General features: G+C 42.3%; 1 protein-coding gene across 18 annotated transcripts in view; it reads right to left on the bottom strand.

Moving 5' to 3' along the window:
* The window catches only part of CELF2 (CUGBP Elav-like family member 2), a 491,927-nt gene that overhangs the window by 113,476 nt on the left and 352,500 nt on the right, over positions 1 to 25,951 (bottom strand). For all 18 annotated transcript variants that reach the window (XM_025188438.2, XM_075908547.1, XM_025188442.2 and 15 more), the window contains one exon: positions 4,344 to 4,426. In XM_025188438.2, coding sequence (XP_025044223.1) covers positions 4,344 to 4,426 — 83 coding nt within the window. The remainder of the gene's footprint in view (positions 1 to 4,343; positions 4,427 to 25,951) is intronic.

Below are 25,951 nucleotides of genomic sequence, written 5' to 3'. Positions count from 1 at the left end.
GTGTGCAGGTTCCTTCACACTGAGTAGCAAGTGCTAATGTAGCGTAATCCAAAGACTAGATTCTTTTCACCGTTTTCAGTGGGAGCTGGGCTGCATTGCTAATTAAAGAGAAGTAGACCCCAATGTTCTTCATATGCAAACTGCAGCTCCAAATAGTGTAAACTTTGTGGTTTACAGGAGGGTTGTTAAAATGCATTTATTCAGGTAAATGTGTAATTTCAGCAGTTACATGCAAGGGGCAGTTCGCTCCCTGGGAGCCAGTGTGTGTGGGAAGCTGGCTTCCCATGTGCACGGGCTCCCTCCTGCTCTCCCTTTCCCCCCCACACTGCTGCCTCTGCCCAAGCTCATTGGTTAACCATGTATGTATACCGTTACACATTCATATCTCTAGTTTACAGTGACATTTTTTGCAAAAAACATTGCTTCCAGTGTAAAGATGTGCTACTGTAACCCATACTACTGCCAATGACCAGAGTCTGTTGGTGTTACACTACAATCTCTATAGAAATATAGTAGACTCATGTGAGTGTCCAACACTGGTGATGGATTTGTGCTCAGATTATTCCATTATTTTACTATTCTTTAAGAAGCAAGTGCAACTTGCACCGTGAAAGTAAAAGCCAATGCTGACCCAGCACCTGGGCTATGTCTAGACTGCAAGCCTCTTTCGAAAGAGGCTCTTTCAAAAGATACTTTCGAAAGAGCCTCTTTCGAAAGAGAGCGTCTAGACTGCACGTTGAACTTTCGAAAAAGCGGCTTGCTTTTTCGAAAGAAAGCATCCAGTGAGTCTGGATGCTCTCTTTCGAAGAAGCCCTATTTACATTGAAGAACGCCTTCTTTCGAAAGAGGAACTTTCGAAAGAAGGCGTTCTTCCTCGTGAAATGAGGTTTACCGCCATCGAAAGAAAAGCCGCGTTCTTTCGATTTAATTTCGAAAGAACGCAGCTTGAGTCTGGACGCAGGGGAAGTTTTTTCAGAAAAAGGCTACTTTTCCCAAAAAAAACCCTGAGTCTGGACACAGCCCTGTAGTCATGATTACGTGATTACCTCTCCTTTCATTTTTCTGACAACAGTTACGTTTCTAACCCTAACAATTGCAGAGAAAAAGTGGAAAGCATGACCCACAAAAGTTGAAAAACTAGAAGGGAAACAAGAACAAAAATTTCAAAAATCGACCGTTTTTAAAATGCTGTGGTTTTTGAGTCAGTCTAGTGATCTTTGAATGCTTGGTAAAACTGGAAAAATCAGTGCTCATGCTAGCCCTGCATCAACTGGTTATAAAGAAGTGGGAGCTGCAAACTGCAGCATTTAGCTACTGGCCCAAGTAAGGAGCCATGCAGAACTGAACCACACATGAGTAGCTCATAGAAGGATTATGCCTCTCTGAGCAGCCTGCTAGGCAGGTTGAATTCATTGTTTTTAAGATGCAGCAGCCTGCTTCAACAGCCCCCCAGAGGCTGGCCCAAACTACATCCTGGTGTGCAGGGAGTATGGAGAGAGGCGCATGGCCTCTTCTTCTTCCTGGCCCAGTTCGGGCACATTCTGGGGCTTCCTCAAAAACTGGGAGTGCAACTGGGAGAGGCCCTTCTGTGGGGTCCACAATAGGTATGTTAAATTTTGATTAATTAACTAATCGAATAGTCAATGGGATTTCCATCGACTATTCGATTAGTCTATAAGGGCGCCTCCACTTTTGAACTGTAGCAAGAGCCCTGGTGACTAGTTGACTGCTGCTGGGCTCTTGCTACATTACAAAAGCAGAACCTGAAGAGAGCATGGTGCTAGCACGGAACTAGCCCCGCACTCCCTGTGGGGCTTCTGCCTTTGGACTTGCAAGAGCCCAGTGGCACCTGAGCCTTTGAAATGTACAACAGCTCTGGTGGGGGTCTTGTACATTTCAAAAGCAGAATTGCAGCAGAAGCGGCAGAATGGAGACTGCTTCAGTCCCCACTTGCGCTGTTTCCCGAGGTGCCTCTACCTCCCCTACCTTCTGTGGAGACGGTGCTGGGGGGAAACCCGTTTTTAAGCCAGCTCCCCCCTTAGCTGCCTCTCTCTGATAGGAGGAGGAGGGGGAAGCAACTAGTCACATCATTAGTTGACTAGTCGCTTACATCCTTAGTCCACAAAGAGAACGGAGGCTCGATGGGCCAGTCTTTGGAGTCTGAGACACATTATTGCAAGTGACAAAGCTTTCCATTTATTTCTCTGCATCCGGGCTAGAACTTAAAAGACTTTCTAGCTCCTTGTCTCTCAGCTGCTTCCACTTACAACTAAAGGAGGCACTCCGTTCTGCGATTGTGGGACTTTTGGGCAAGTATTTGACGTTGTTCTCCATAGGGACAAGCTGCAGTAATATCTTTTACTGGACCTGCTGCTGATAGAGAGACAATCCTGTGAGCTTACACAGAGCTCTTCTTTGGGTCGGGTAAACAGAGTGTCATAGCTAAATATTTCCCATGGAGATCATTAGATTGGCTTACACATTGAGCTGTGAGACGCTGAGTAAGTTTCCAAGATCTGGAGAAGAACTCTGTAAGCTTAAAAGCTTGTCTGTCTCAGCAGCAGAAGTTGGTCTAGTTAAAGATATTACTTTATGTTGTTCTGTAGGCCATTTCCCCTATACAGTGTGTGGCTTTCCCACCCATAAACTGTACAAGGCAGGCCAGCCAGATCCTTATTTTTCAAACACCTGGAGTTGAATTCACGTTCAGCACATGGGAGCAAAATAAGATTTTTTTTGGCCATGTATCCGTTAGACCAAGTGGAACCGATACTTATCAACAAGAGCTCTATTTTTACTGTGCTTTTGGCCCCACTTCTATTTGGAATCTTATACTCCCACGCTAATTGGAGTTTTGTATTCTACATAGGACAAATACTCAGCTGTATCTAACACAATTATGCAAAATATTAAATCGATTGATTGTTTCATTCTAAAGACTTGTGGTTATCAGGTTATTACCTTGAAAAATGAGGATTATGACTGTAATTTAGAATGCAAAGATTACTTAGTACATATTTCCTACATAAGAACTGATCATTAATACAACTGTATCTACTATATATTTGAGATAGTTTGTCTGTCTGTCTGCCCAAGAACCCTTCCTAAATGGCAAGAGCTAGGACAACCACATTCAGCGTATAGCTTCCTCTTATCACAACGTAGGGCAAGGTAAGGGTTTGGTTGTGCCAGGAAAATAGGATGTACATGAAATGGGATTGCTTCTCATTAAACTATATAGAAAAAAGATGGAATCACAAGAAAGGTGAAAGGGGCTGGCTGGAGGTGCCCTGCCCCCCACATCTAGGATTACCTCAGCCCTGAGCATCCCACCCGCAATGGAGGGGGGCCAATCTGAAGCTTTCCCATTCAATTCGTACAGGGACATTGCTGGCTGATCCCCTTCTTCACAGACCAAGGGTAAGTGCACAGTTTGCTACATTCCTTACTCTGAGTGGGGTGCACAGAGAGCAGATGAACCTGGACCTGCCCCTGTCCGGGAACATCACCTCTCCCCCCAGCTTTGCCTGCTGGAGCTACAGCAGCCATGGGGAGGTGCTTCTCATCTGGTCCCAAGTTGCAGTGGTGAGAGAAGGCTGGGGTAGCCCTCTTTCCCCAGGGCAGCCTGCATATGGAACCCCTCATTCCCAGCCCCACTTCAGAGTAATGATGCAACGCATGTACATTTTCATTTTATTTCCCAAAAACAAAACTTAATTGAGTGAAGGACCCGAGCAATTCTCAGTAAATCTTCTAGTCTATTATAAGGTCAGTGGTTTGCTGAAAACCAAAACAAAATGGGAGAATATTTTGAATACAGTTACATCATATTATTTTCTAATATATGTTCAGTACTCAGCCATCAAAGTAATGGCTGCATATTATTTAGAAACCATTATGCCTATGCTGGCTGCAGTTCATTCTTTTTCACCCTTCTCCCTCAAAAACAACACAACACAAGCCAGACACCTGGGGCGGGGGGGGGGGGGGGGGGGGGGGGAAAGAATCCTGGGATGTGATATTTTGTTTTCCTATTTGATTTGGAAAAAAAAAAAAAACCCTTACCCCACCTTACACGTCAGCAGCTGCTACTACACAGCAGGAATCACTATTATTTCCATCCAGGGAACCTTCTATATAGGAGCATTTTTCTTCAAAGCTAATGTCATTGCTACTGGGCTGTCCAATTGGCGTAGCTACTGTATGTGAACCATCAGGTCAGCAAGCCTCCTTCAAAAAGACCTAAGTCATTTTTGGCACTAAGAGCCTATAACTAGCATCTTGAGCAAAGGGGCTATTTTCTAGTGATCAAGTGATTAGGTTGAAAAAGAAAATGTACTCACCCCAGGTAAAGTTTTAATATTGTGCAGTGCATTCTGTGCCTCGAGTGCAGCTTTTCGTGTATAAAATGTTACGAAACAACAACCTAAAGAGAGAAATGAAAAGAAATTACTGAGAATAGTTTGCGAGATTCCAGTAGGGGAAAAATAATTGAATGATGCATTATGAAGGCGGAAAATGTGCACTATAATGAGACTGCATGAATGCCATGAATCAAAGGAAACGTGTATTGTTTAAAATAATAATAATAAAAAGCCACCCCCACACATTATATCTATAGCACGCCTACATCCTTAGCAGGCTGTAACAACTTGGAAATTAAGTTAACCAAAATTCAGTTGACCCCCACAGCACAAACAAAGTTATATTTTGTATAGGTTCTCCATTAATGTATGATTTTAAGCAGCTTGCAAGCTCAGAGCAGTAGAAAGCAAAGCAGTTCAGCTAGAAAACTGTGCTTAAAGAGATGCATATATAGGAACAAAGCTTTTCTGGTAATCTACAATCATGCGTTCTAAGGAGGTTTGGGGGTGGGACACTGTGAACCTGTGATTAGAAGCGCCCCAGTTCAGAGAAGGAATTCAGCGTGCCTTTTGGGGGACACTGGAGACTGCTCTGGATGCTGACTTGCAGTCCGCTAGCAAATCTCAGAGGGATAGCAGTGTTAAGTCTGTAACTTTTAAAACAATGAGTAGTCCCATGGCACTTTAGACACTAACCAAAATATACAGAATCATGAGCTTTTGTGGGTAAAACCTGCTTCATCAGATGAACTGGAGTGGAAATAACAGAAACCATGAGATACATATAACAGCAGAAGTATCTGTCAGTTGTAGAACCCATGTTAATGAGGCTGGATGTGTCCCATACATAGCTTTTGATGCAGAAACGCAGGTGTTAAAGGTGGGAGAAATTGGCTTTGTAATGCACCAACCAGTTAATGTCTTTGTTCAAGCCCAAATCTGCAGACTCTCTCTGTTATTGCATCTTTCCTTGGTCTGAGATAGAGGAATGAACTTGTAGACAAAAGTGGCCTAACACTACCATAGCTGCCTACCCTTTCCCAGAGCTGCAAGTCCTATGCGATGCCTCCAAAAGGCAACACACAAATCTCATCCTTGGTTTCAATTCCCAACTCTGCCACAAAATTTTCATGTGTAGCCACAAACGAGTTAAGTTCAGTGCTTCAGTTCCTCACCTCAGTTTGGATTAATATATTTACATATCTCATAGAATCATAGAATCATAGGACTGGAAGGGACCTCGAGAGGTCATCGAGTCCAGCCCCCCGCCCTCAAGGCAGGACCAAGCTCCGTCTACACCATCCCTGACAGATGTCTATCTAACCTGTTCTTAAATATCTCCAGAGAGGGAGATTCCACCACCTCCCTTGGCAATTTATTCCAATATTTGACCACTCTGACAGTTAGGAATTTTTTTCCTAATGTCCAGACTAAACCTCCCTTGCTGCACTTTAAGCCCATTACTCCTTGTCCTGTCCTCAGAAACCAAGAGGAACAAATTTTCTCCTTCCTCCTTGTGACACCCTTTTAGATATTTGAAAACCGCTATCATGTCCCCCCTTAATCTTCTTTTTTCCAAACTAAACAAGCCCAGTTCATGAAGCCTGGCTTCATAGGTCATGTTCTCTAGACCTTTAATCATTCTTCTAGCTCTTCTCTGTACCAGCAGATCTAAAATGTACCCCTCTGAGGTACATTTTACCCCTCTGTACCTCTCTGTACATGCAGATCTAAAATTCATTGAGATACTAGGATGAAAGGTGCAAACCATTATTCGTACAGACTAAGGTGCTATATATTTTCTCAGAGTTTCAGGAGACCATTAGCTAGCCCAGAGGACACAGGACCCCAGAGCCCAGAAAAATACCGAGAGTACAGAAGAAACTTCCTGGGTCACACAATATTATCTTCCTGCTTCCTGGGAAGGTGGTGATAACACAAGGAAGGTAGAAATAGGAATGCATTTGGGTGGTGAATAAGGACTGGAATGTTAACTATGGCATACTTCCTGGCACTTACCAACATAATGTGATACCTGGTATTCCAGTTTCCATTTAATCACTCAGCATAGACATAAGTGATAAGCAGGTAATAAGAGACAGAAGAAGAACACAGCTAGCACAGAATCTTAATTAGCCACGATGGCTACCATCCCAGTCTAGAATGAAGAATCTTCAGAATTCTCCCTCCTGCCACCTTTCCCTTGGTTCAAGCTACAGATTGTTCTTTGAGTGCTTTCTGGGGCTTTGCAGTTGGGCCAGGTACAAATGTTACTTTTATAACAAGCAAAAGTAATCGTGTTTCCAGCCACAATACATGGGGGACCTTATCCCCTAACACAAAACACTCACAGGCAATACAATACACTCACATAAGCAAGTAATGCAGACTTACCACAGTCAGGAAAAACACCACTCACAAATGAATGTCAGCAGATCCCCTTAAAATTTTATAGTTTACAAAAGAGCCCATTTGGTAATGATTTGAGTCATTTGTGGGTCATTCAGGAAGGATCATTCAATCAGGCAGCAGTTGATTGTTAGCAGCTTGTGCTTTCTGTAGGAGTTCAGAGTTTAAAAATCTTCCACTGAGGGCAAGCCTTCTGATTTCAGATTATTTTGCCCCAGAATTAAATGTGAGTGAGAATAGCCAGTGTGTGTGCCATTATTCAGTAATACAACACAGAAACGCAGCAATTATTTTTTCCTGTATTACCAGCCAATTTTATACCCCACTGTCAATCATATATATATATATATATATATATATATATACACGCTTTTGACCTGAGGGTTGTGACCAGATGCCATGGAATGAGAGTGGGGCCAAGCCTAAATCCTGCCTATATCCCAGCTGAATGAGAAGTGCATCCTGGGATTATCCATGTGACAGAGTGCTAGGAACCCAGAGTTCACCAAGCACTCTGGTCACTATGACTACATCTACACTGAAAAAAAAATCCCAAACCCATGGCCTTGAATTTCAAGAGGCCCAGTCAACTGACTTGGCATTGTATTACAAGGCCAAAAATAACAGACAGGTTTAGACTGTGGCTGGAGTTTGGGATTAGGGATGTAAGCGACTAGTCGATTACCTGATAAACATATCCTTGTCAGGTAGTCGAGTAGTCACTCGACTAGTTGCTTCCCATCCCCTTGCTGCCTTTGTCAGAGTGAGGCAGAAGGCTGGATGAGCTGGGAGCAAGGGATCAGGAGCCGGTGCTGAGGGGAAGCAGCTTAAAAGTCAGTTTTCCCCAGTACCATATCCAGGGAGCAGGGGAGGCAGAGGTATAGCAGGGAACTGGGCTCAAGCCGGGAATCAGCTGATTCCCATCTTGCTTCCTGTCCCCTTCGTTGCACCTCTGCTTTTTAAATGTATTAAGAGTCCAGCAGCTCTTAATACATATAAAAAGCAAACGCACAGCAGCAGGGACCAGGAGTGAGCCAGGAATCAGTTGATTCCTGGCTCACACCTGGTCCTCCCACCATGCCTCTGTCTTTTAAGTATTGAGAACCTGATGGCTCTTAATACATTTAAAAGGCAGAGCTGCAATGGGATTAGCTCCTGGCCAGGAGCTAACTCCGCTGTGGCTCTACAGTTTTCTCCCCTTATCGACTAATTGAGTAGTTGATAGTAGCATGAGTCCAAATCATTTGACCTGGGCTCTGAGACTTGTGAGGGATGGATGCTCAAAGATCTAGTTAGGCAGGATGCTGATGAGCCAATGAAAGCAATCATCCTGTCAGTAGGGAACACTAAGGACAGGAAGATAGCTCAACTGAATGCAGGATCTCTGGACAGTGAGATCTTTCCCTCTCTCTGGAGAAAAACAACATGGTAAAAGTTGATACACTCACATACACCTCAGTCCTAGAGAATCTTCAAGAAGAATTCACTGACAGATGGCCCAACTTTAACTGCTGTAGTTGCACAAGGCAAGCCAGGATTTGAACATGGTTTCAGTGTAAAATCCCTGCATATTAATGGTACATGATTTTTTTTTTACCTCAGTACCTGGCTGAGAAGTCAGTCTGTGAGTTACCTGCGGATATCTGGGGAGGGATTATTCCTCTATAAAAGTAAGGGGGTACTTTGTATGCCTCAAATCTGACAACTACTGAAGGATTATGCTACAGGATCCTAGGGATATATTAGCCCTTCCTTCATTACCCCAGAGGAAATCCATGCGGTCACTGGAAGTTAGAGAGAAGTCACTATTTAACTAATGAAAACAAATGAGGCGTGCACTCTTAGCCCTAACATTGCAACTCTATGATGAATCTGACAGTAAATTGCACCTCAAGCTGAAACCCTCCGCATCTCAACTAACTAGCAGTCTGAATGAAAATCCTTCAGAGCAGGATAACTGAGAAGGTAAGTCCATTCTGGGGCTTGATAATCTTGAAAGTATCTGATGCAAAAGGTTCTGTGACTACCTACTACAAACCAAAACTGAACCTAGTTTAACACTGAGAGAAACCCAGGTGGAACAGAATTTTTTGAGGAGTAACGTTAACCAAGGGGTTTGGTTCGAACTAACGCGTCCCGGCGTGCACTTTCACTTTTGAAACAGCTGTTCATCGGAGTAACGCACCGGCGAGATCATGCTAATGAAGCACGGGATATTTAAATCCCTGCTTCATTGACTATTTCGAATGCCTACATTTGTATCCCTAGTTCGAACTAGGGTACAAGTGTAGACATACCCAAACAGAGAGGAAGCATATGTATTTTTCCAACTTCTGAGGGTGAAATGCTCAGATACTTGCTCCAGAGTGTGCAAAATCAACACCTCAGCCTCACAAAAACAGGGTCTCTTTAAAAGCAAATTTAGTGCTAGAAAAAGACCCCAAGAACTCCTGAGTGATACAGTGGTTCATTCTCTATGACACACAATCTTTAGTCTGCACTGAGATTGCCAGAGGCACCAACTACTGCCAATGGTGGAGTCTTTCTATTTATGAGTATGGATCTGCTCTGTGAGATTGGCGGGAAACAATTTTCTGCCAATCTAGGGCCTTGTCTTAACTTACCCAGAGGCCAATGGACTCCCCGGGAGGGTGGTGGTGTTTGATTTAATGGGTCTAGCAAGGACCTGTTAAATCGACTGCTGATCGATTTAGTACTTCACTGGGTCGCGAGGAGTAAGAGAAGTTGATGGGAGAATTTCTTTTACTGAACAAAGGTATATCAATTCCAGCTATGCTATTCAAGTAGCTGAAGTTTTTTACCTTAGTTTGTCTTCATCCCTAGTATAGACCTGGCTTAAGAAACAGGGTACCAGCAGAATATACTGATGCATGTTGTAATGGCTGGATCTTCTAAATTTTTAAATGACAGTTTAAAAGATTCAGAATATGAAAATGTAGAAATAAATAAGAGATCCCTGAAGTCATGGGGCAAATTAGGGAAAAGCTTGGAAAAGTTTTCCTATTTTTCTGTTGATTTTTTAAACTGTGAAACAAATGCCATTTTCCTCATGCACATTGTCATAGTAGCCAATTCAGAGCCCCAGACTGGGATTTTCAAAAGCTAAGTGGCTTATCGCACTACCTTTGCACCTATGCCCGTTGAGATACCTTTCAGAATCCCACCTATGCTCCACTTTGTGAAGAAGAAGGTGCATACAAAGAGATGGGAGCATCATTGGACTGCAAATATCTCAGCAGACGTCCATGGAAGGTAGAGGTAATTTTTCAATCACTTCATTAGTTTGTCACTTTCTCCCCAATGAAACCAAGGCAAATTATTCAGTATTGACTGTTTAGAGGCCTCATTTCACACAGCTTACCAGCACAACCTCCTTCACAAAGGAAGTCTGGAGTTGTGACTGACATCTTCCATGCCTTCCTTTCATGGCACTAGGACAGGGGTGGGCAATAAGCAGCTCCTATTGGCTGGGAATGGCAATCTGCAGCCAACGGGAGCTAGGAATAGCCATACCTATGGATGTGCCGGTAAATATAGTGCCAGCAGCCCACCAAGGGCTAACCCTGGGATTCTGTGTCTGACTCTCGGGCCACTTATTGCCCACCCCTTCCTTAGAATCTATGTAAGAGACACACCCAGTGCAACACCACAGCTGGCCTTGAGACATATCTTTGCTATGACAGCTGACAGACAAGAGTGTTAATGGCCCTTTACCATGCACATTAAGTGCGGCCTGGGAGCTGAAAATTACACCCTTACAGAGTGGAATTATCAGTGGGAAAGAGTCTAATACACTAAGGTTATGCCTTCACTACAAACAGGTGGCACAGCTAGAGCTATGCTGCTTAAAATATAGATGCTTCCTGTATGAGCATCTGATTACTGCCTCACAAAGAAGTAAGCGGAGTCAATGGAAGAGTTATTTTGTCAACCTAGCTGCACTTACGCTGGCAGTGAGGGGTCAACCTAACTATTGAGCTTAAGGGACAAAATTTTGCATGGACTTAAGTGAAACAGCTAGGTCAATCTCATTTTTAAGGGTAGACCAGACCTAAGTAAATTCAAGAGTCCATCACTCCTCTTGCCTCCTTCTCCACTTGATCATAAACCTTGGACCACTGCTCGGCAAACTACTCTTAGACCTTTCTGACTTGATCAGAGTAACCAAAAACAATGCACCCATTAGCTCCCCTTACTGTGACTAGTAGGCAGTATTGCAAATAATAACATGTGGTGGAAGTTTCCAGCCTGACAACTAGACCTCCCTTGATACAGAGGTCATCCTCTGGTTACAGAATCCAGTCATTGACCTCTGAAATCTATGTACTAGAGGGAATCACAGGAATTATATGCTCAAGAGTGGCTGGAAAGACCCATATCCAGTCTGTGGTTAATGGGGAACTATACGTGTGCAAAAGACAATTACCCTTAGTTTTTCTCCTGGAATCGCAAAATCTGATTTCCTATAAGGGCTCAGTTGATAATGATTTGATCCAGAGAACGCCATAGTGCTGATTTTCCATGCCCAAACAACTTTTTGGGTTAAAAAGAAAAAAAAATAGAAAAACAACAACATATTCCTTGGACTGATTGTTGAGCTTTTATAGTTTTGAACTGTCAAAAATTGTCAGTTTGGAGCTCCACTGCGTTGTGCATATTATCACCTGCTGCCGGCATCTGAACCCTAACTGTAAGATACAGGAATACAAGAGCTTATCAGTGTGTCTTCAAAGCCTGCAACAACTTAAAAGTATGAAATCTGCTTTACCTTCTAGACTAATAAAATAAACACTTCAAAACAGCTATAATGATTATCTGATGATTGAACTCTGTATTCTTTTAGCAAGTAATGGAATCCTAGCAGACAAATTCAATTCAAGATACATTCGCATTCAGGACATCAACAAAGTCATCATGTTGTGAATTGAAAATTCCTTTAAAGGCTGCTTTTGAATTCTAAGGGGCTGACAGATCAAGGGACTGAAGGCCCTGGAAGGCTAAATGAGTGAAGTCCTGCTATGTTTCTTTCTTTCTGTGAATGAAGCTCACTTTTGTAAGCGAATTAGCAAGCAGAACAGGTGCCAGCTTCATGCAAGCTTGGAATCTCAATTGGGACACTGGCTTCTTGTCAATCCGGCACAGTTCAAGCTAGTTTAAGTCAAAGGAAGGTTTTCTCTAGTTCTGCTCTTGATTTCTGACTTCACCTCCCACCATACATTTTAATATTACATTATGATTTAAAGGGGCTGCATTTATCGGGGTCTCATGAACTCCAGCTGTTCCTCTGAAGAGTGTAATACGTGCTTCGTGAACCTCGAAGAGCTGTCTGAACAGCATGACTTTCAGCCAAACACGCCATGACCTGTACTATCATTCTCCAAAAGGCAATTAAGGTATCAAAAAGTCTTTTCCATTAAAGCTGCAGAGAAGACCTATTGCTACACTAATTTAGGCAGGTGCTTGGAGAACAGCCACTTTCAACTGCATTAGATTGTGGAGGGGGGCATTATAAGGCACTCTGGACTGCATTTATACTATACTATACTATGGATTATTGTGCACTTAACTAAATTCTAGAGCCCTTTGTGAGTACAAAATTTTGTATCTGCATCTGTATCTGCAAAAATGAGCCACGTATGTCCGCATCCACATCTGTGGATGCGGATACTCACAGATATAAAGTGGATATTTGCAAGTTTTCAGGATTCTAGATAAGATATTTGTATCTGTATCCGCATGTGTATCTGCAAAAATGAGCTGGATATCTGCAGATTTGCAGGGTTCTAATGATGCCATTCCTTCATTCTGACAGGTGCAAACTTCAAACGAGACTTTGGAATGATTTGCTTTGGTTACTTAATACCGCATCAGACAAAACATAGAGCCATATAAGCAAAGGCTGAAAGGGAAAGAGTGGAGATAGAAGCAAAGAGCCGCATTGGAAAATAAAATATATTGGGAAGGGGAAATCAAACAGTGCCTTTGCCCTCATTTAAAAAAAAGAAAAGAAAAAGGAGAAGTGGTGGAGACATTATTGCATTATCCCTTAGTACTTTGCTATTGCTCTGTAATACACTGAGTAACTTTTGTGTAAGATGGAGACCTTTCATTTGGGGGACAATCAAACAGATGGAATTGCCACATCCTGCAGAAATCAACCCTTTAACGATACCATATTCCAATTAGCTCAGTTTTATAGAGTTCGATATAATTGGCACCCTGATGGAAACCGTATTACGAATCCGGCCACCAGCCAGGAAGCAGAAAAGCCACTCACTTCCAATTGTAATGGCAGCAGATTTTACAGCGGTGCCATTTATAATGTCAACGTGCTATTTGGAGATGGGGAGGGCTACTATTCCAGTCAGGGTGCACCACATTCAATACTTATGCTTTCTCTGTTCCTTTTCTTCTTCAGGTTATAACATCCAGGGTAGTAATACCAGACATACTATGCCTTGCTCACCCCGTAGCACATTACAGTACCAGTGCCTCAGCCCCATAACAGCTTTATAAATGGCCAGTGAAAAACAATCCCATGAAGCTCAATTTTTTCTCTCTATTATGACTGCCTGTCTGTTAATTGGCCACAAGACCTAGCTTCCTCTCATCTTTCAGCTACATTGGGGAGTTCTGTTGGAGGAGTCATACTCTGTCATTCCCATACCCTTGTGAATACAAATGCTCTCTCTAAATGTCCTCTGCCTGGAAAATTGAGGTCTTTTTTTGACCTAGATTAAATCTGCTGCATTTTCAAGCCTTTTGGGAAAGCAACTAAGAACTAATGTGCACTGGTTCGTGGGCCACAACACTTCCCCATCCATTATTATGTAAATTCTGACTAAAGTGCGACACAGATAGAAAAGATATCAAGGACAAAATTGCTAGAATCTGTGTTTTTCTTGCTCTCTGAAATAAGCGTCTTACATTAAACAATTTTAAATGTCTAATGGCTGTAAAAGTATCTGAGGAATTTTAATGTACATTTTTCATATAGGACAATCATAGCTTTTAGCAGATTCTAGAACTTGCTTGTGGGTTGCATATCGAATAGAAAGTTTATGGCTAGCCTGCTCCGAGAATGAGGCACTGGAGCTTGCTGTGTAAAGAAAGGGAACAAGTTTTATTTGATTCCATTTCTGCATCTTGAAAATATCATTTGACATCCACAGTGGATGGTAATAGGTAAACAAAAGGTTCAGAATTAGATTTTGGATATTGCCAGGCAGAGTGATAAATGCAGCTGGATGGGGACAGTTATCTATTAAAAGAGAAAAAATCAGATTGATAATAGCAGTTTCACGCAATTAATAACTATTCCGAGACTGAAGGCAGCCTCCATGCCACCATGGGATGTGATCTTAGCAGCCCTGTTTGCAGAGATGATGTTTCTCTTCCCCACCCCCTCACTCCCATCCACAAAGTGCTGCAGCAGTGTTGATAATTCAATAGGCAACTCTCTATCCTCGAGCCACTGCTGATCCAGTGCCCTTGCCTACTGTTAGGAGATAATGCTGCTGGAAGCAGTCCATGCATAGGCAATACCACTCCTCCAATTCTGGTGCACCCAAGCTACTATGGTCTCAAATTCCTCCTAGTGACAGGCTTCTTTTGCACCACCCACAAACGGCGAGTCAATAATATTAATTGTTAAAAATCCAAATGGTTGCCTCCAGTGAACATTGTCGAGTTTGTGTCTGTCCTGTTTAGAATTCTAGTTCTTTGAGGCAAAGAATATTGGCAATTAGGGTCTTAGCCATAAAAATATGGTCAGTGCTTAAAGCAGAGAACAACAGTGATCTAATAGTTAAGCCACTAGGCAGAAAAATGAAAAGATCTAGATTTGATTTCCAGATCTCCTATGTGATCTTGTGTGAAATTATGTGTGAAATGGGGACAATCATATCCCGCCCGCCCCCCCCCTTTTATCTGTCTTGCCTATTTTGATTGTAAACTGTTGGGCTGTGTCTACACTGGGCCACTTATTCCGGGAAAGCAGCCGCTTTTCCGGAATAAGCTGCGAGCTGTCTACACTGGCCGCTTGCTTTTCTGGAAAAGCAATAACAATCTACTGTAAAATTGTCAGTGTTTTTCCGGAAAAACTATGCTGCACCCGTTCGGGCAAAAGTCCTTTTCCGGAAAAACTGTCCTGGAAAAGTGCCAGTGTAGACAGCACAGTAGTCTTTTCCACAAAAAAGCCTTGATCGCGAAAATGACGATCGGGGCTTTTTTCTGGAAAAGCGTCCGTGGCCAATGTAGACGTGCTTTTTCCGGAAATACTTATAATGGAAAACTGTTCCGTTTTAAGCATTTCCGGAAAAGGGTGCCAGTGTAGACGTAGCCTTGGAGACTGGGACTTTGATTATGTGTACGTAGCCCAATGACCCCCTGCCCTCACTTCTGGCATCCATATGCTAGTATAATACAAACATGCTGCTGACACTGGGGGAGAAGCGTTCCTCCCCGAGCCAGGCAGGTTGGTGCGCGGAGTCCTGAGCCTCAGGCTGGACGGGGCTCATTAAGCAGCTGTGGGGCTGTGCTGCCACGCAGCTTAGAGGAACACTGGATATAACCCCATACTTGGGATATGTCAGGGACTATAGCTCTTGAACATGGGTCCATAGGGCTCTTAGAAGCCAGTAAGTGGGTGGCAGGCTGGAACTAACAGCTGCTAGGACAGAAGCTGAAACCTGATAAACGATTCCACTCCTGGAACTTGATTGACAGCATACTGGGGGTCCTAATTGGCAGACAGCTCTTATGTAAACCTAGCAGAGGTACAGAAAGTCATACAGGCATCTAGTACCCAGCCTGCTATGGTCCCCTGGCTTGACTTCCTGATGTCCAGACCCTTCCTACATCCTCAGGCTCAATTTTCTATTTGCCCTCAGTCCTGTCTTGGACTCTGACTTCCTGTCATCCGATCTGGATTGACTCCCGCTTTGACCACTTTGTCAGACTACCCATGTTGTGGTTGTGACATTATGTCCCCGCTGACCGCTAGATGTGGAGAGTGGATGACAGGGGCTGGATCACTTATTAATTGCTCTGTTTGGTTCATTCCCTCTGGAGTATCTGGCAGTGGCCAGAATACTGACCTAGATGGACCATCAATCTGACTCAGTATGGCCACTCTAAGGTTCTCTTGTCACATCATCACTCCCAGGCTACCCACTGTATTCCAACCATACTCCCATTCCCCTTTCTCCTTAGTAGGTGGTTACCTGCCAATCTTCCCGCATAAGGGGATTGGGGATTCTGCCTCTGAAAATGAGTTAAAATCTTCTCAGCTACTCCACAGCGAACCTGCCCCCTGCTAAATAAATCTCTGCAAATTACAGGGTGCAGGAGATGGTGTGAGGTCTGAAAGGGAGTTTGGGTGAAGGAGGCAGAGTTGTTGACTCGAGTCCCATGACTTGAACTCGATTCCAACGTAAGTCGCTTAGGTGACTCGACTTGAGACTTGACTTGGGTTCATTGTTTGTGACTTGAGACTTGACTTGAGACTTGTTAATTTTGTTAAATCGACTTGGTAAAAAAATTGTCCGAAAATGCCGATATTGATGGCTTATACAAAAGTGACTTGACATTTTTTAAATTAAGACTTGAGACTCGACTTGGAACTTTATTCGAAAGTGACTTTAGGGACTTGAGACTCGACTTGAGACTTGAACTGTAGTGACTTGAGACTTGACTTGGACTTGACAGTGATGAATTGAAGACAACACTGGAAGGAGGGGGTTGTGACCTGGGTCAGGGAATTGGGATGTAGGATCAGGGATGGAGTGGGGAGTGAAGGAGAGGATTCTGGCCTGGAGGAGGAGTGTGGGAGGGGGTACAGGTCTGGGAGAGAGTTGTGACCTGAAGCAATTAGGACGCTGAGGGTTTGGAAGGTGACCTGGGGGAGAGAGTTGGGGAGCAGGAGGGGCTGGGGTTCCAGAGGCAGGCTTCGGCTGGGAGGTGCTTACCTAAGCATCTCCTGGCCAGCAGCCCTGCAGCACCCCAAGGCAGGCTGGGCTCCTGACCTGCTGCATCCCCAGAGCATAGAAAATGCAGCCTGCACCCTCCACGTGACTCTGGGAGGAGGGGGGGGGGAGTCTTGTGCTGCCCCCATCTCCCAGGCCAATCTCTCAGCTCCTATTGGCCAGTTGTTTCCAACCAATGGGAGCTGAGGATTGGGCTGGGGGTGGGGAGATCACCGGAAGCCTCCCCCTCCCTCCAGAGAGTCACATGGAGCAGCCCTGCATTTAAAATAGTAGCTGGTGCGTGTCTGAGGGTCCCAGGAGGGGCATCTGTGGTCTGGATCTAGTGGCTTGGCAGGCTGGAGTTGGCCCACAAGAGGTATCTTGCCCACCCCTGGTCTAGAAGCTTGGAGATTTCCCTTTGAAATCTCCTTTAGCATAGCTGGCACTGGTCGGTATCCACAGTATTATCTGAAATAGCAAATGATTAGAGGTTAAATACGTAAGAAGCCTAATTCATGCATGTAGAGTTCCATGTGCAATATGACAGCCTCATGGGCCAATTTTTGTTAGCAGAACTGGCATTGCGGGATGACCCAAATGTTGGGTTGAAGCTCCCAAATGCTGATACTTATCAGAACCCTCTATATACACAGCAGTACTGAATGGAACACAGATCTTAGAACTTCAGACTTCCCATATCTGCTCAGCAGTGGGCCAATTCTGCCATGAAAAATACTCTGAATTAGAGCAGGGTGAAATTATTCAGCTTAAACTTTTTTTCAGCAAAAATACAGATTCATTGTCACCAAAATTCTGGGAATTTGCATCACTTTTGCCCAATTGTTTGCAACCAACAGAGCACAAAACAAATATCCAAAACAGTCAAAATATTTTGCTTCTACATTTTCAAAATGAAATTTAGATTTTCTGATTCAAATGGTTTTATTTCAATTTTATTTAAAACATTCAAAATCTAAATGAAATGTTTAGAATTTTTTTTAAATCCTTACATATCAAATGAAAATTAATTTTTTCCCAATTTTTCACAGCTGCCAATGGACCAGAAAAAAAACCCAGTTATTCATACATCTCTACTCTGAATATCACACATGCTGTAAAACAATCCTTGGATTCCTTCCCCCAAAACTTCCATTTCAGGGCTCAACCTTCTAAACCTTGACTATCTAGAAAATAAGTAGCAGTTTGAAAATACACTGTCAGTATGAAAAACCTGTGCATGCAACCTGGAATCTAATTTCTCTGGGAAAATAAGAACCAGGACATTTAGCATGCTAATCAAAGATGCCTCACTAAACAAATATGACTTCTTTAGAGGTATCTTGCTAACTCATTTAACTTTAATTGACAACATCAGGGATTTAACTGCTACATTTGGTAGGTTTTGTCATTGTATTGTATTGCCAGAGTGGTTCTCTCAAGAATTCTCTCCATAATTAGTTAACTTTACAGAAAGGGGGAAAATAGAATATGAAATTGCCTTTCCTTATTGAATAAAAACAGATCCATTATAACGTTAAGCTGTTCTATTTTGTCAAACAAACTTGGATCCAGGAGTCCAATGTTACACTCTGTTTCCAGAATTAGATTCAGAGGTTTGTGAATGAAAGGGTTGGAATTAACCCACATTTCATTTAGTTGCAGGTTTTTACAACACTGCCGTATCCACTTCGATAGGGACTTAGTTTACATCGCAAGTGGGAAAGTCAGGCTTGGAAGGGACTAAGTATGAAGACCATGCAATTGCAGGCAACATACCCCCCACCACTGCACCGACAGCTCTGGATATCCAGGCTTGCCTTCCACAGAAAGTGGTCTTCAGAAGGAGGCCGGAGCTAGCAACATGAAGTGGGGAAGGAGACAAAATTAAGGAGAGAATTGGAAAGAGTGTGATGAAAAAGTTAAAAAGAAAAGCAGAGCCGGAATCAAAGAAACACTACCTTTCTGGGGCCTGTTCCTTACCAATACAGTGAGAAGAAAGGTAGCCTGCTGGTTAAGGCACTAGGTGAGGAATTGGGAAACCAGGAATACTACCACAGCCTCTGTATGTGACCTTGGACAGTTCACTTCTGGCTATATTTTTAGAGGCATTTAGACATCTGAAGATGCTTAGAGGTGCCCATGGGATTTTGATTGGCGTTAGATATCAGCTGCTTCTGAAAATCCTACTTGGTGCTTATCTATATCTTTAGGCATCTAAGTACATTTTAAAAAAACCTGGCCATTAGTCTCTCTATGCCTTTGAACATAGCAGATAACGACGCTTTCCTGAGTCACAGAGATGCTGTGAGGATAAATACATTAACGATTGTGAGGGGCTCATGTAGGACAGTAATGGGGGTCAGATAAGCACTGCATTTAGATTAAAGAAATCACTGTCTGAAAACGGTGCATCTGCCTGGGAAAACAGAAGCCCTACATAATTCCCACAAAAGGTTACATGTAGGAAGGGAAAGGATTTAATAAAACAAATAGAGACCAGCTTCAAGGGCAACAGAAAGGCGGGGGGGGGGGGGGGGGGAGAGGCGGAGGGAGGGAGGGAGGGAGGAAGAGAAGGGAAGCGCAAGGGGAAAATAGTTCTTTCCACTGCCTGAGATTTGGCAGATGTACCACAATTATAAGTACTATCCCTCTCCTCCGAGTTAGGCCATAATTTACCATTATTGCCCTCAGAGCTAGTCCATGGGTCATATCCTCAGCTGGTTAATCGAGCTATAAAGATTTACACCAGCGTGGCTATGACCCAAGATTTGTTACATACCCATTTAAATTCTCTGATTCTTATTTATTTGAGACCTCCTTCCTCTTCAAAATGAGTTGAGGTTCCCGTCTCCCAATTTATACTAAGAACTTCACCTTTCTCAGAGCGTATGCTATGGTCCCTGTTCCATTTGCACAAGCTGGAAAGGTAAATTTATTCCTGACTTCAGTGATAGAAACTCTCCCAGGTCTTTGGCTGATTGCAAGACATCTGCAGTTTCACTCGAGGAGGGTCCGCACATATTTCAAATCTATCCCTCAGTGTCTACATCTTCAAGCAACATTTGATCTAAAAAGATTGATTCTCCCCTAACTTGTTACCAGAGACACGTTTATTCCCCTATTAAATCATAAAAACAAGAGAAAGAACAAAAATACCAGAAACTTTTCTGTTGGCTGTTGTATCTTTCTACTTGGTTGGAACAATTCTGTACAGATGAAGATGCAACACCACAGAACCTCTGAAATTTAAAGGCCACTCTTTGTTTTGAGCTCTTGATGGTGCCCAAGACCTTTCAAGGCAATAGGGTCTGTCTTTGGAAGGTTCGAACAGGAGAGGGAGGAGCAAGTGAGTTGAACAGTAGAGAAGGAAGAGTCATTGTTAGGAAAATTCTGCAGTACATTTTATTTTATTGCTTGATGCTGCTGAAACAAACCCAACAACTGAGTGGTGTATGTGAAGAAGCACATTCAGCAGTCAAGTGTTTTCCTAATTAATTGTTTAGATGAGTACTAAAATAAATGCAGCAGCAGCAAAGACAAACAAAGCACTTTAGCAATAAAACCATGTATTTGAATGTGCACACCAATATACATGGCACTGCCTCTTAAGGACTACGTGTGGGAACAAAAAGCACAGACTCTTACAAGCAGGGCTCAGCACGCACCAGCATCAAGCCCGAAATGTTGCATGGGCATTTGGCGATAGACTTTTGGTCCAACACATCTCAGGTATTTTTACAGCATCCTAGATGCTGAAGCCCACCGGTTTTAAGAGGAGCAGGCAGATTAGTAGTATAAAAACGGTTTTGGTTAAAAAAGCAGCCGCTGCTATTTCACACTGCCCCAATGGTGAAGCTGGAGGAAGGATGGCATTAGTGGCAAAAAGGATCTTAAACTAAGTTTGCTTTTTATTTTTTATCTGATGATTCTACTAACGTAAAATTAATAATGTCAGATACTCGTGTACATAATACATACTGCTGAAAAGATAAAGCCAACACAACTCACAATCTTGTGCTCTTGGCTGGAAAAGAAACTAATAAAGATGTCCGCATACATACCAGAGGGAAATACTCTTATTATTTTACAAATAGATGACAATAGTTTTCAGAGAGTCATAAAAATTAGAAATGGAAAAAGATGTCAAAATTATCTTGCTCATGTGTCCCTGAGAAGACATTTATTATTTGAGGTTAATTTCCCCAAGTTTTATCTAGTCCAGCTCAAAATTTACCAGTATTGAGGTTTTCACCACGTCCTTTGGGAGACAATTCCACAATCTCTTAGATTTCAATGCTAGGAAATTGTTCCTGGTATTCATGTTAAATTGTCCTCTGCTTAATTTCAACTCATTATTCGTAGTTATATTGTATTGAACCACCCAGAATGCTCCTATTTTACAATTTCTATTTAAATGAGCATTTAATCCCAGAGTTCTATCAAAATGGCCTGTCAGGGTTCTTAAATTATTGATGATCTCTTTCATGCAACAGGCAGCCAGGCAGAATTTGGAAAATTGGCTAGAAACATTCTAGGGAGGGAGGGATCATCTATCATTTCAAGGTCCTTAACTAATACCATACACGGCCTATCCAAACTCAAGACAGTACAATGATCTATAGGCCCTGCTGCACTCTAAGGCTTTGTATCTGATACGTGGCCCCAGTGTGATCAAGATATAACATAAAGCTATAGCAGTCTGTTTCCAAGTTATGACAAGAGACGTATTTGGCAAGAGATGACAAGGCTGTATGAAATGACTGGCATCTTATCAAGACAGGAAGAGAAAGAGTAAGAGAATGATTGGCAACTTAATCAGGGAGAGAAAGACAAACAGAGAAAGGGAACAAAATGAGTGCCTAAACAGTTCTGTATTGGCTCCTGCTGGCTGTCGAAGGTGGCCTTGACTAGGCAGAGGCAGGAGGGCTTACACTGAATCACGTCTGCAGAGCTAATGAAACTATTCAGCGTTCCTTGGCATCGACAGCACAAGGATCCTGAATATGTCTAATCACTTGCAGGATAGGCATGATTTTCTACAGCATCCTGCCTGGGTCACAGGGGCAGCTGCAGGAATGAATCCAATGAGATGTCACAGATGTGCTGTGTGAGTTGGTTTTACTACCACAAATGTATAGAGCTTTTGAAGAAAGTCTGTGCACTCTGCAAGCAGAAGAGATAGAAAACACAAAAAAGACTCTTTTTAGAGGACTTTTTTCCTGGCTGATTTTTCTGAGGGGAGGGAGGGCAGGTGAAAAATAGAGATTTTTGGATACCATGATTTGGAGAGATTTACCATTTCCCCTTCTTGATTTCATGACTACTGCTCCAGGAGAATTCTATTTGGCAAGATAATTTGCCACACACAGATCATTTGCCTTACTGCTATGGGGTTAAGATTGAAATGGCAACACTGTACAGCCTTCTGTTGCTAAGGCCTCTCTGACGCCATTCTGTGTATTTCAGTAACCCTCTCCATACTGACTCTCTGTTCTGAAGCGATTGGACAAGTTTCAGTTACAGCTGTGTCACGCTACGGAGGCTGTTTGAAGTTACCTTTGGATTTACACTGGTGCAGAATTTGGCTCACTGATGACAACGCTAAGGCAGACTATTGAACTGTACGGGTTAACAGGATTTAGCAAAAGGAACAAGATGAAGCCATTTACAAACTCTTATTCCTTTCACCAGGCCTTCTTTTATGCAATACGCATGAACAATGGAGTATTAAATGAAAGTTCTGTTTTGCCATACCAAAGGGTATTAATATTTAGTGTGACTGCATCTGTGAATGAAGACATTCAAAAAACCATTATGTTTTCAACTTAGGTTAATAACAAGGCTATTTTTCCACCCACTCTTTGGCATAGCTGCAATGTTCTTGGCCTCAAGTGGGAGGCAATGTGGAACAAGGATTAGGAAGATAAATGATATGCAACATACAGTGCCAGTTCACATAAAATATTACCAGATTGGAAATGACTGTTTAGTGTCTCAGTGATTACATGACCACTTTTTTCCTTCCAGAGAACATACAGTGTGCCTGGCTGCTCACTGCCAATAAAGCTTACTGCATAGCACCTGGGTAATGACAAATTAATTTTTGAGCTAAGCCGGCTGAAGGGTCAGCCAAAAACTTAAGCAGCGCTTATCCCCTGTACTGTTTTATGTGACGGAAAGTGTTGCTCTATCATTTATCAATGCTAGCATGGAGTTTGGGTTACAAAACTATGAGGAAATAGATGGAGGCAAAACAACACCCAATGAGATGCCAAAACCACGCGTGCTTATAGTGCAGCGAAACATACTCATGCTCTCAGGGGAAGTGCACATTCTATCCAAAAAATAATTGGACAAAACACTTGAAAAGGCATTGTGAGGAACAGCCGGCGACTTGACAGGGAGAGGGAATGGGTGAGCTAACGGGTCTTTTTGCTTTCTGACTTCCCTGGTTGATTCTACCAAACCGAGGGCGCCCTGGGCCTGCATCCATTTACTCATGTGAATTCCCACAGCAGTTGCTGATGTGATGCTATGACCCTGGGGGCAGTGCTAGTGGGGAGGGACCTCTGGTTCTCAAAACTTCTGCTGCTTCAAGTAAAATATCCATACTCTATTAGCCAAGGCTGGGGCAGGCTAATTGACTTCTATTTTGTATTGCCTCCACCAGCAGAGGGGAATGGAGTGCTATGCTGAGTGGATTACATGAATGATCCACAGGTCTCATGATCCGGTCCCAAGACGGTCAGGCACCACGTAGAATGACTGCTCTAAACCAAGTAAACACGTTACCCACTCACTGCTCATCAGTTCTCTAACTACAACCGGTCCTTACCTATATTTCTTTTTAAATGGCTGGTAAAGGCTTAAGTTCATTCAGGACAGATAAGACAGAAAGAGACATCTCCTCTACATTTTATGTGCGGGGTTGATCATGGACTATAGTAGATTTTATTCCATCACAAAATTAACACGAGATTTTCTGCAAACGAAGAATCAATAATTCAAGTTGTTTTGATTGCTGGTTACAGTACTTGACAGATTATCAGCATGATTTCTTAGCTGCAATACTTTTTATCACTAATAATTTTATTGACAAATGTAATAGACCAGCTGGGCTTCTCTGAGATGGTTAGGTTCTTTTCTCTCTAAGTTGTAGTAACTTTAAAATGGCTGTTTTTAGAATCAAAGCATTTCTGTTGTTGTTTTTAGAACTATGCAGTTTATTTATTGAGTCGATAAAATATATAAACAGGATTAAACCATGTAACAAATTCTAAGGATGTGTAGAATTCACTAAATGAGTCCCGCCTCCAAAAATTGCCCAGCTGCAATGAATCTTAATATTCAACCCTCAAAACAAACAAACAATCCAATCAACCAACAAACCCTCAATAACCTTTTAAAGTGATAAAACACTCTGATTACTTCAAGTAACAGGCTAGGTAGTGCTTTGTTTTTCTTAACAGAGATGGGGCAGAGGGCAAAGGGGATAATCTCTTTGTATGACATGCATTTTTTTCTTGTTTGAGTAGCCTAAACATAGAGAGCCAAGTTTTCAGACAATCTCTCTCTTGTTGTCAATTTCCAGCATGTCAAAGTTGCCAGGATGTCCATTCCATATTTGGATCATCAAAACTTTAACACTGAGATGTGTGGCCTTTTTTTTTCTTTCCAGAACCTTACTCTAGTACTTAGATTGACCATCAGAATTTGGGATGTCACCTCTTTTCACCAAATGCAGTTCTAAGAGAAACACTGCAGGATGGCAAAGTTAAAGTACATGGAGAAGAGATGTCTTCATTTCCCTTATTCCTTCTTCAGCAATCATGCTCTATTTTCTAATTTTGTCTAAAATTTAGATGCCTGAAACGGCAATTGAATTGGTGTGGGCAGACCCCTGCTTCAACTGGACTCTGAACAGGAACAAGGAACACAGGATACTTTTGTGGTTAGGGTGGTTCCATGTTACCCCTGCCACATACTTCCTGTGTGGTCTTGAGCAAGTTACTTAACCTCTTTGGGACTCCATTCCTCTTCTGTTATTCAGGGTCACTTGTCAACTAACTTGGCATGTTCTTTAGTGCAATCACCTTCTTTAACTATGTGTGTTTCTACAGCATATTTTATAATCTCATTTCATCTGTGCACATGTATCCTACAAATAATACATGAAAATAACAACTGTGGGATTGCAGGATTGAGTCTTGAGACTGTAAACTCCTCTGGATCTAGACCTTACTTTTATCCTCTGTTCTGTGTGGCACCTGGATATTTAACAAATCCAGCAGAGGTGGCTGCATTTGTGTGATGCTATCTGTATATAATTTCTAATGGGTGCACTCTGTATATTATAATTCCATCTGTGCAGAAAAAAGATTGAACAGAGCAATATGTATTTTAGGGGTGATTTTCCAAGCCCTCGAGCCAATGAGAATTGGATGTCTCTGCCCTTTGTGCCTTTGAAATCTCCCCCTTAGAGATGGCAAAGTGATGAAAATTAGGGAAAATAAAAGAATAGCTCACACCACACACTACTTTAATTTACTCCATCCAAAATTATGAGTGTTCATACCCTTGTATGTTATGTTTACCATTATAAAAAGCTCTACACTCTTACAAAGCAATGACCCCAAATATTTCAGTAGTTTTGCTTATTACCATAGTACATTTTAATGAAGATATTTCTGATATGGAGCATACACACCTGATCCTATTTTGGTGGACTGTATATTGCATTATAGCTCTTTGCAATATGCAACATTATACTTCTGCATTATGTACTGGCCTCTCTTTCATAAACAGAGATTTTTAATATTCATCATGTTAAAAAACAGATACACTTTTTCATCAAAAGACACAATTCTTCCCCGTAAACAGTATTTGACTTTTAGAATTACTCAACTATATATATATATATATATATTAACAAAGAGCATATTGTAGCTCTTTGAATAGCATGCCTTACTGATTGTAACAGAATGCCAACAGCATGCATAAGCAAGGGTGGGTGAAATCAGGAGTAAAACATGGTTCGTTGAAATGTTAGCTGCGTAGGATAATAGCAGCTTTTGGCATTTGATTCAGCCAGCAATGAAGAAAGTAGCTTTAGAAACTATTCCACTGTTTTTCAATTTTCATAAAAGATCAGTTTGCATTTTAAGAAAAAAACTTCATTACAATCATTGTCCT

Source organism: Pelodiscus sinensis, chromosome 1 (assembly GCF_049634645.1).
Source record: "Pelodiscus sinensis isolate JC-2024 chromosome 1, ASM4963464v1, whole genome shotgun sequence".
In the NCBI taxonomy this organism is placed as follows: Eukaryota; Metazoa; Chordata; order Testudines; family Trionychidae; genus Pelodiscus; species Pelodiscus sinensis.
Note: the sequence above shows the minus strand (reverse complement) of the source record. Positions and strands in the feature narration are given on the sequence as shown.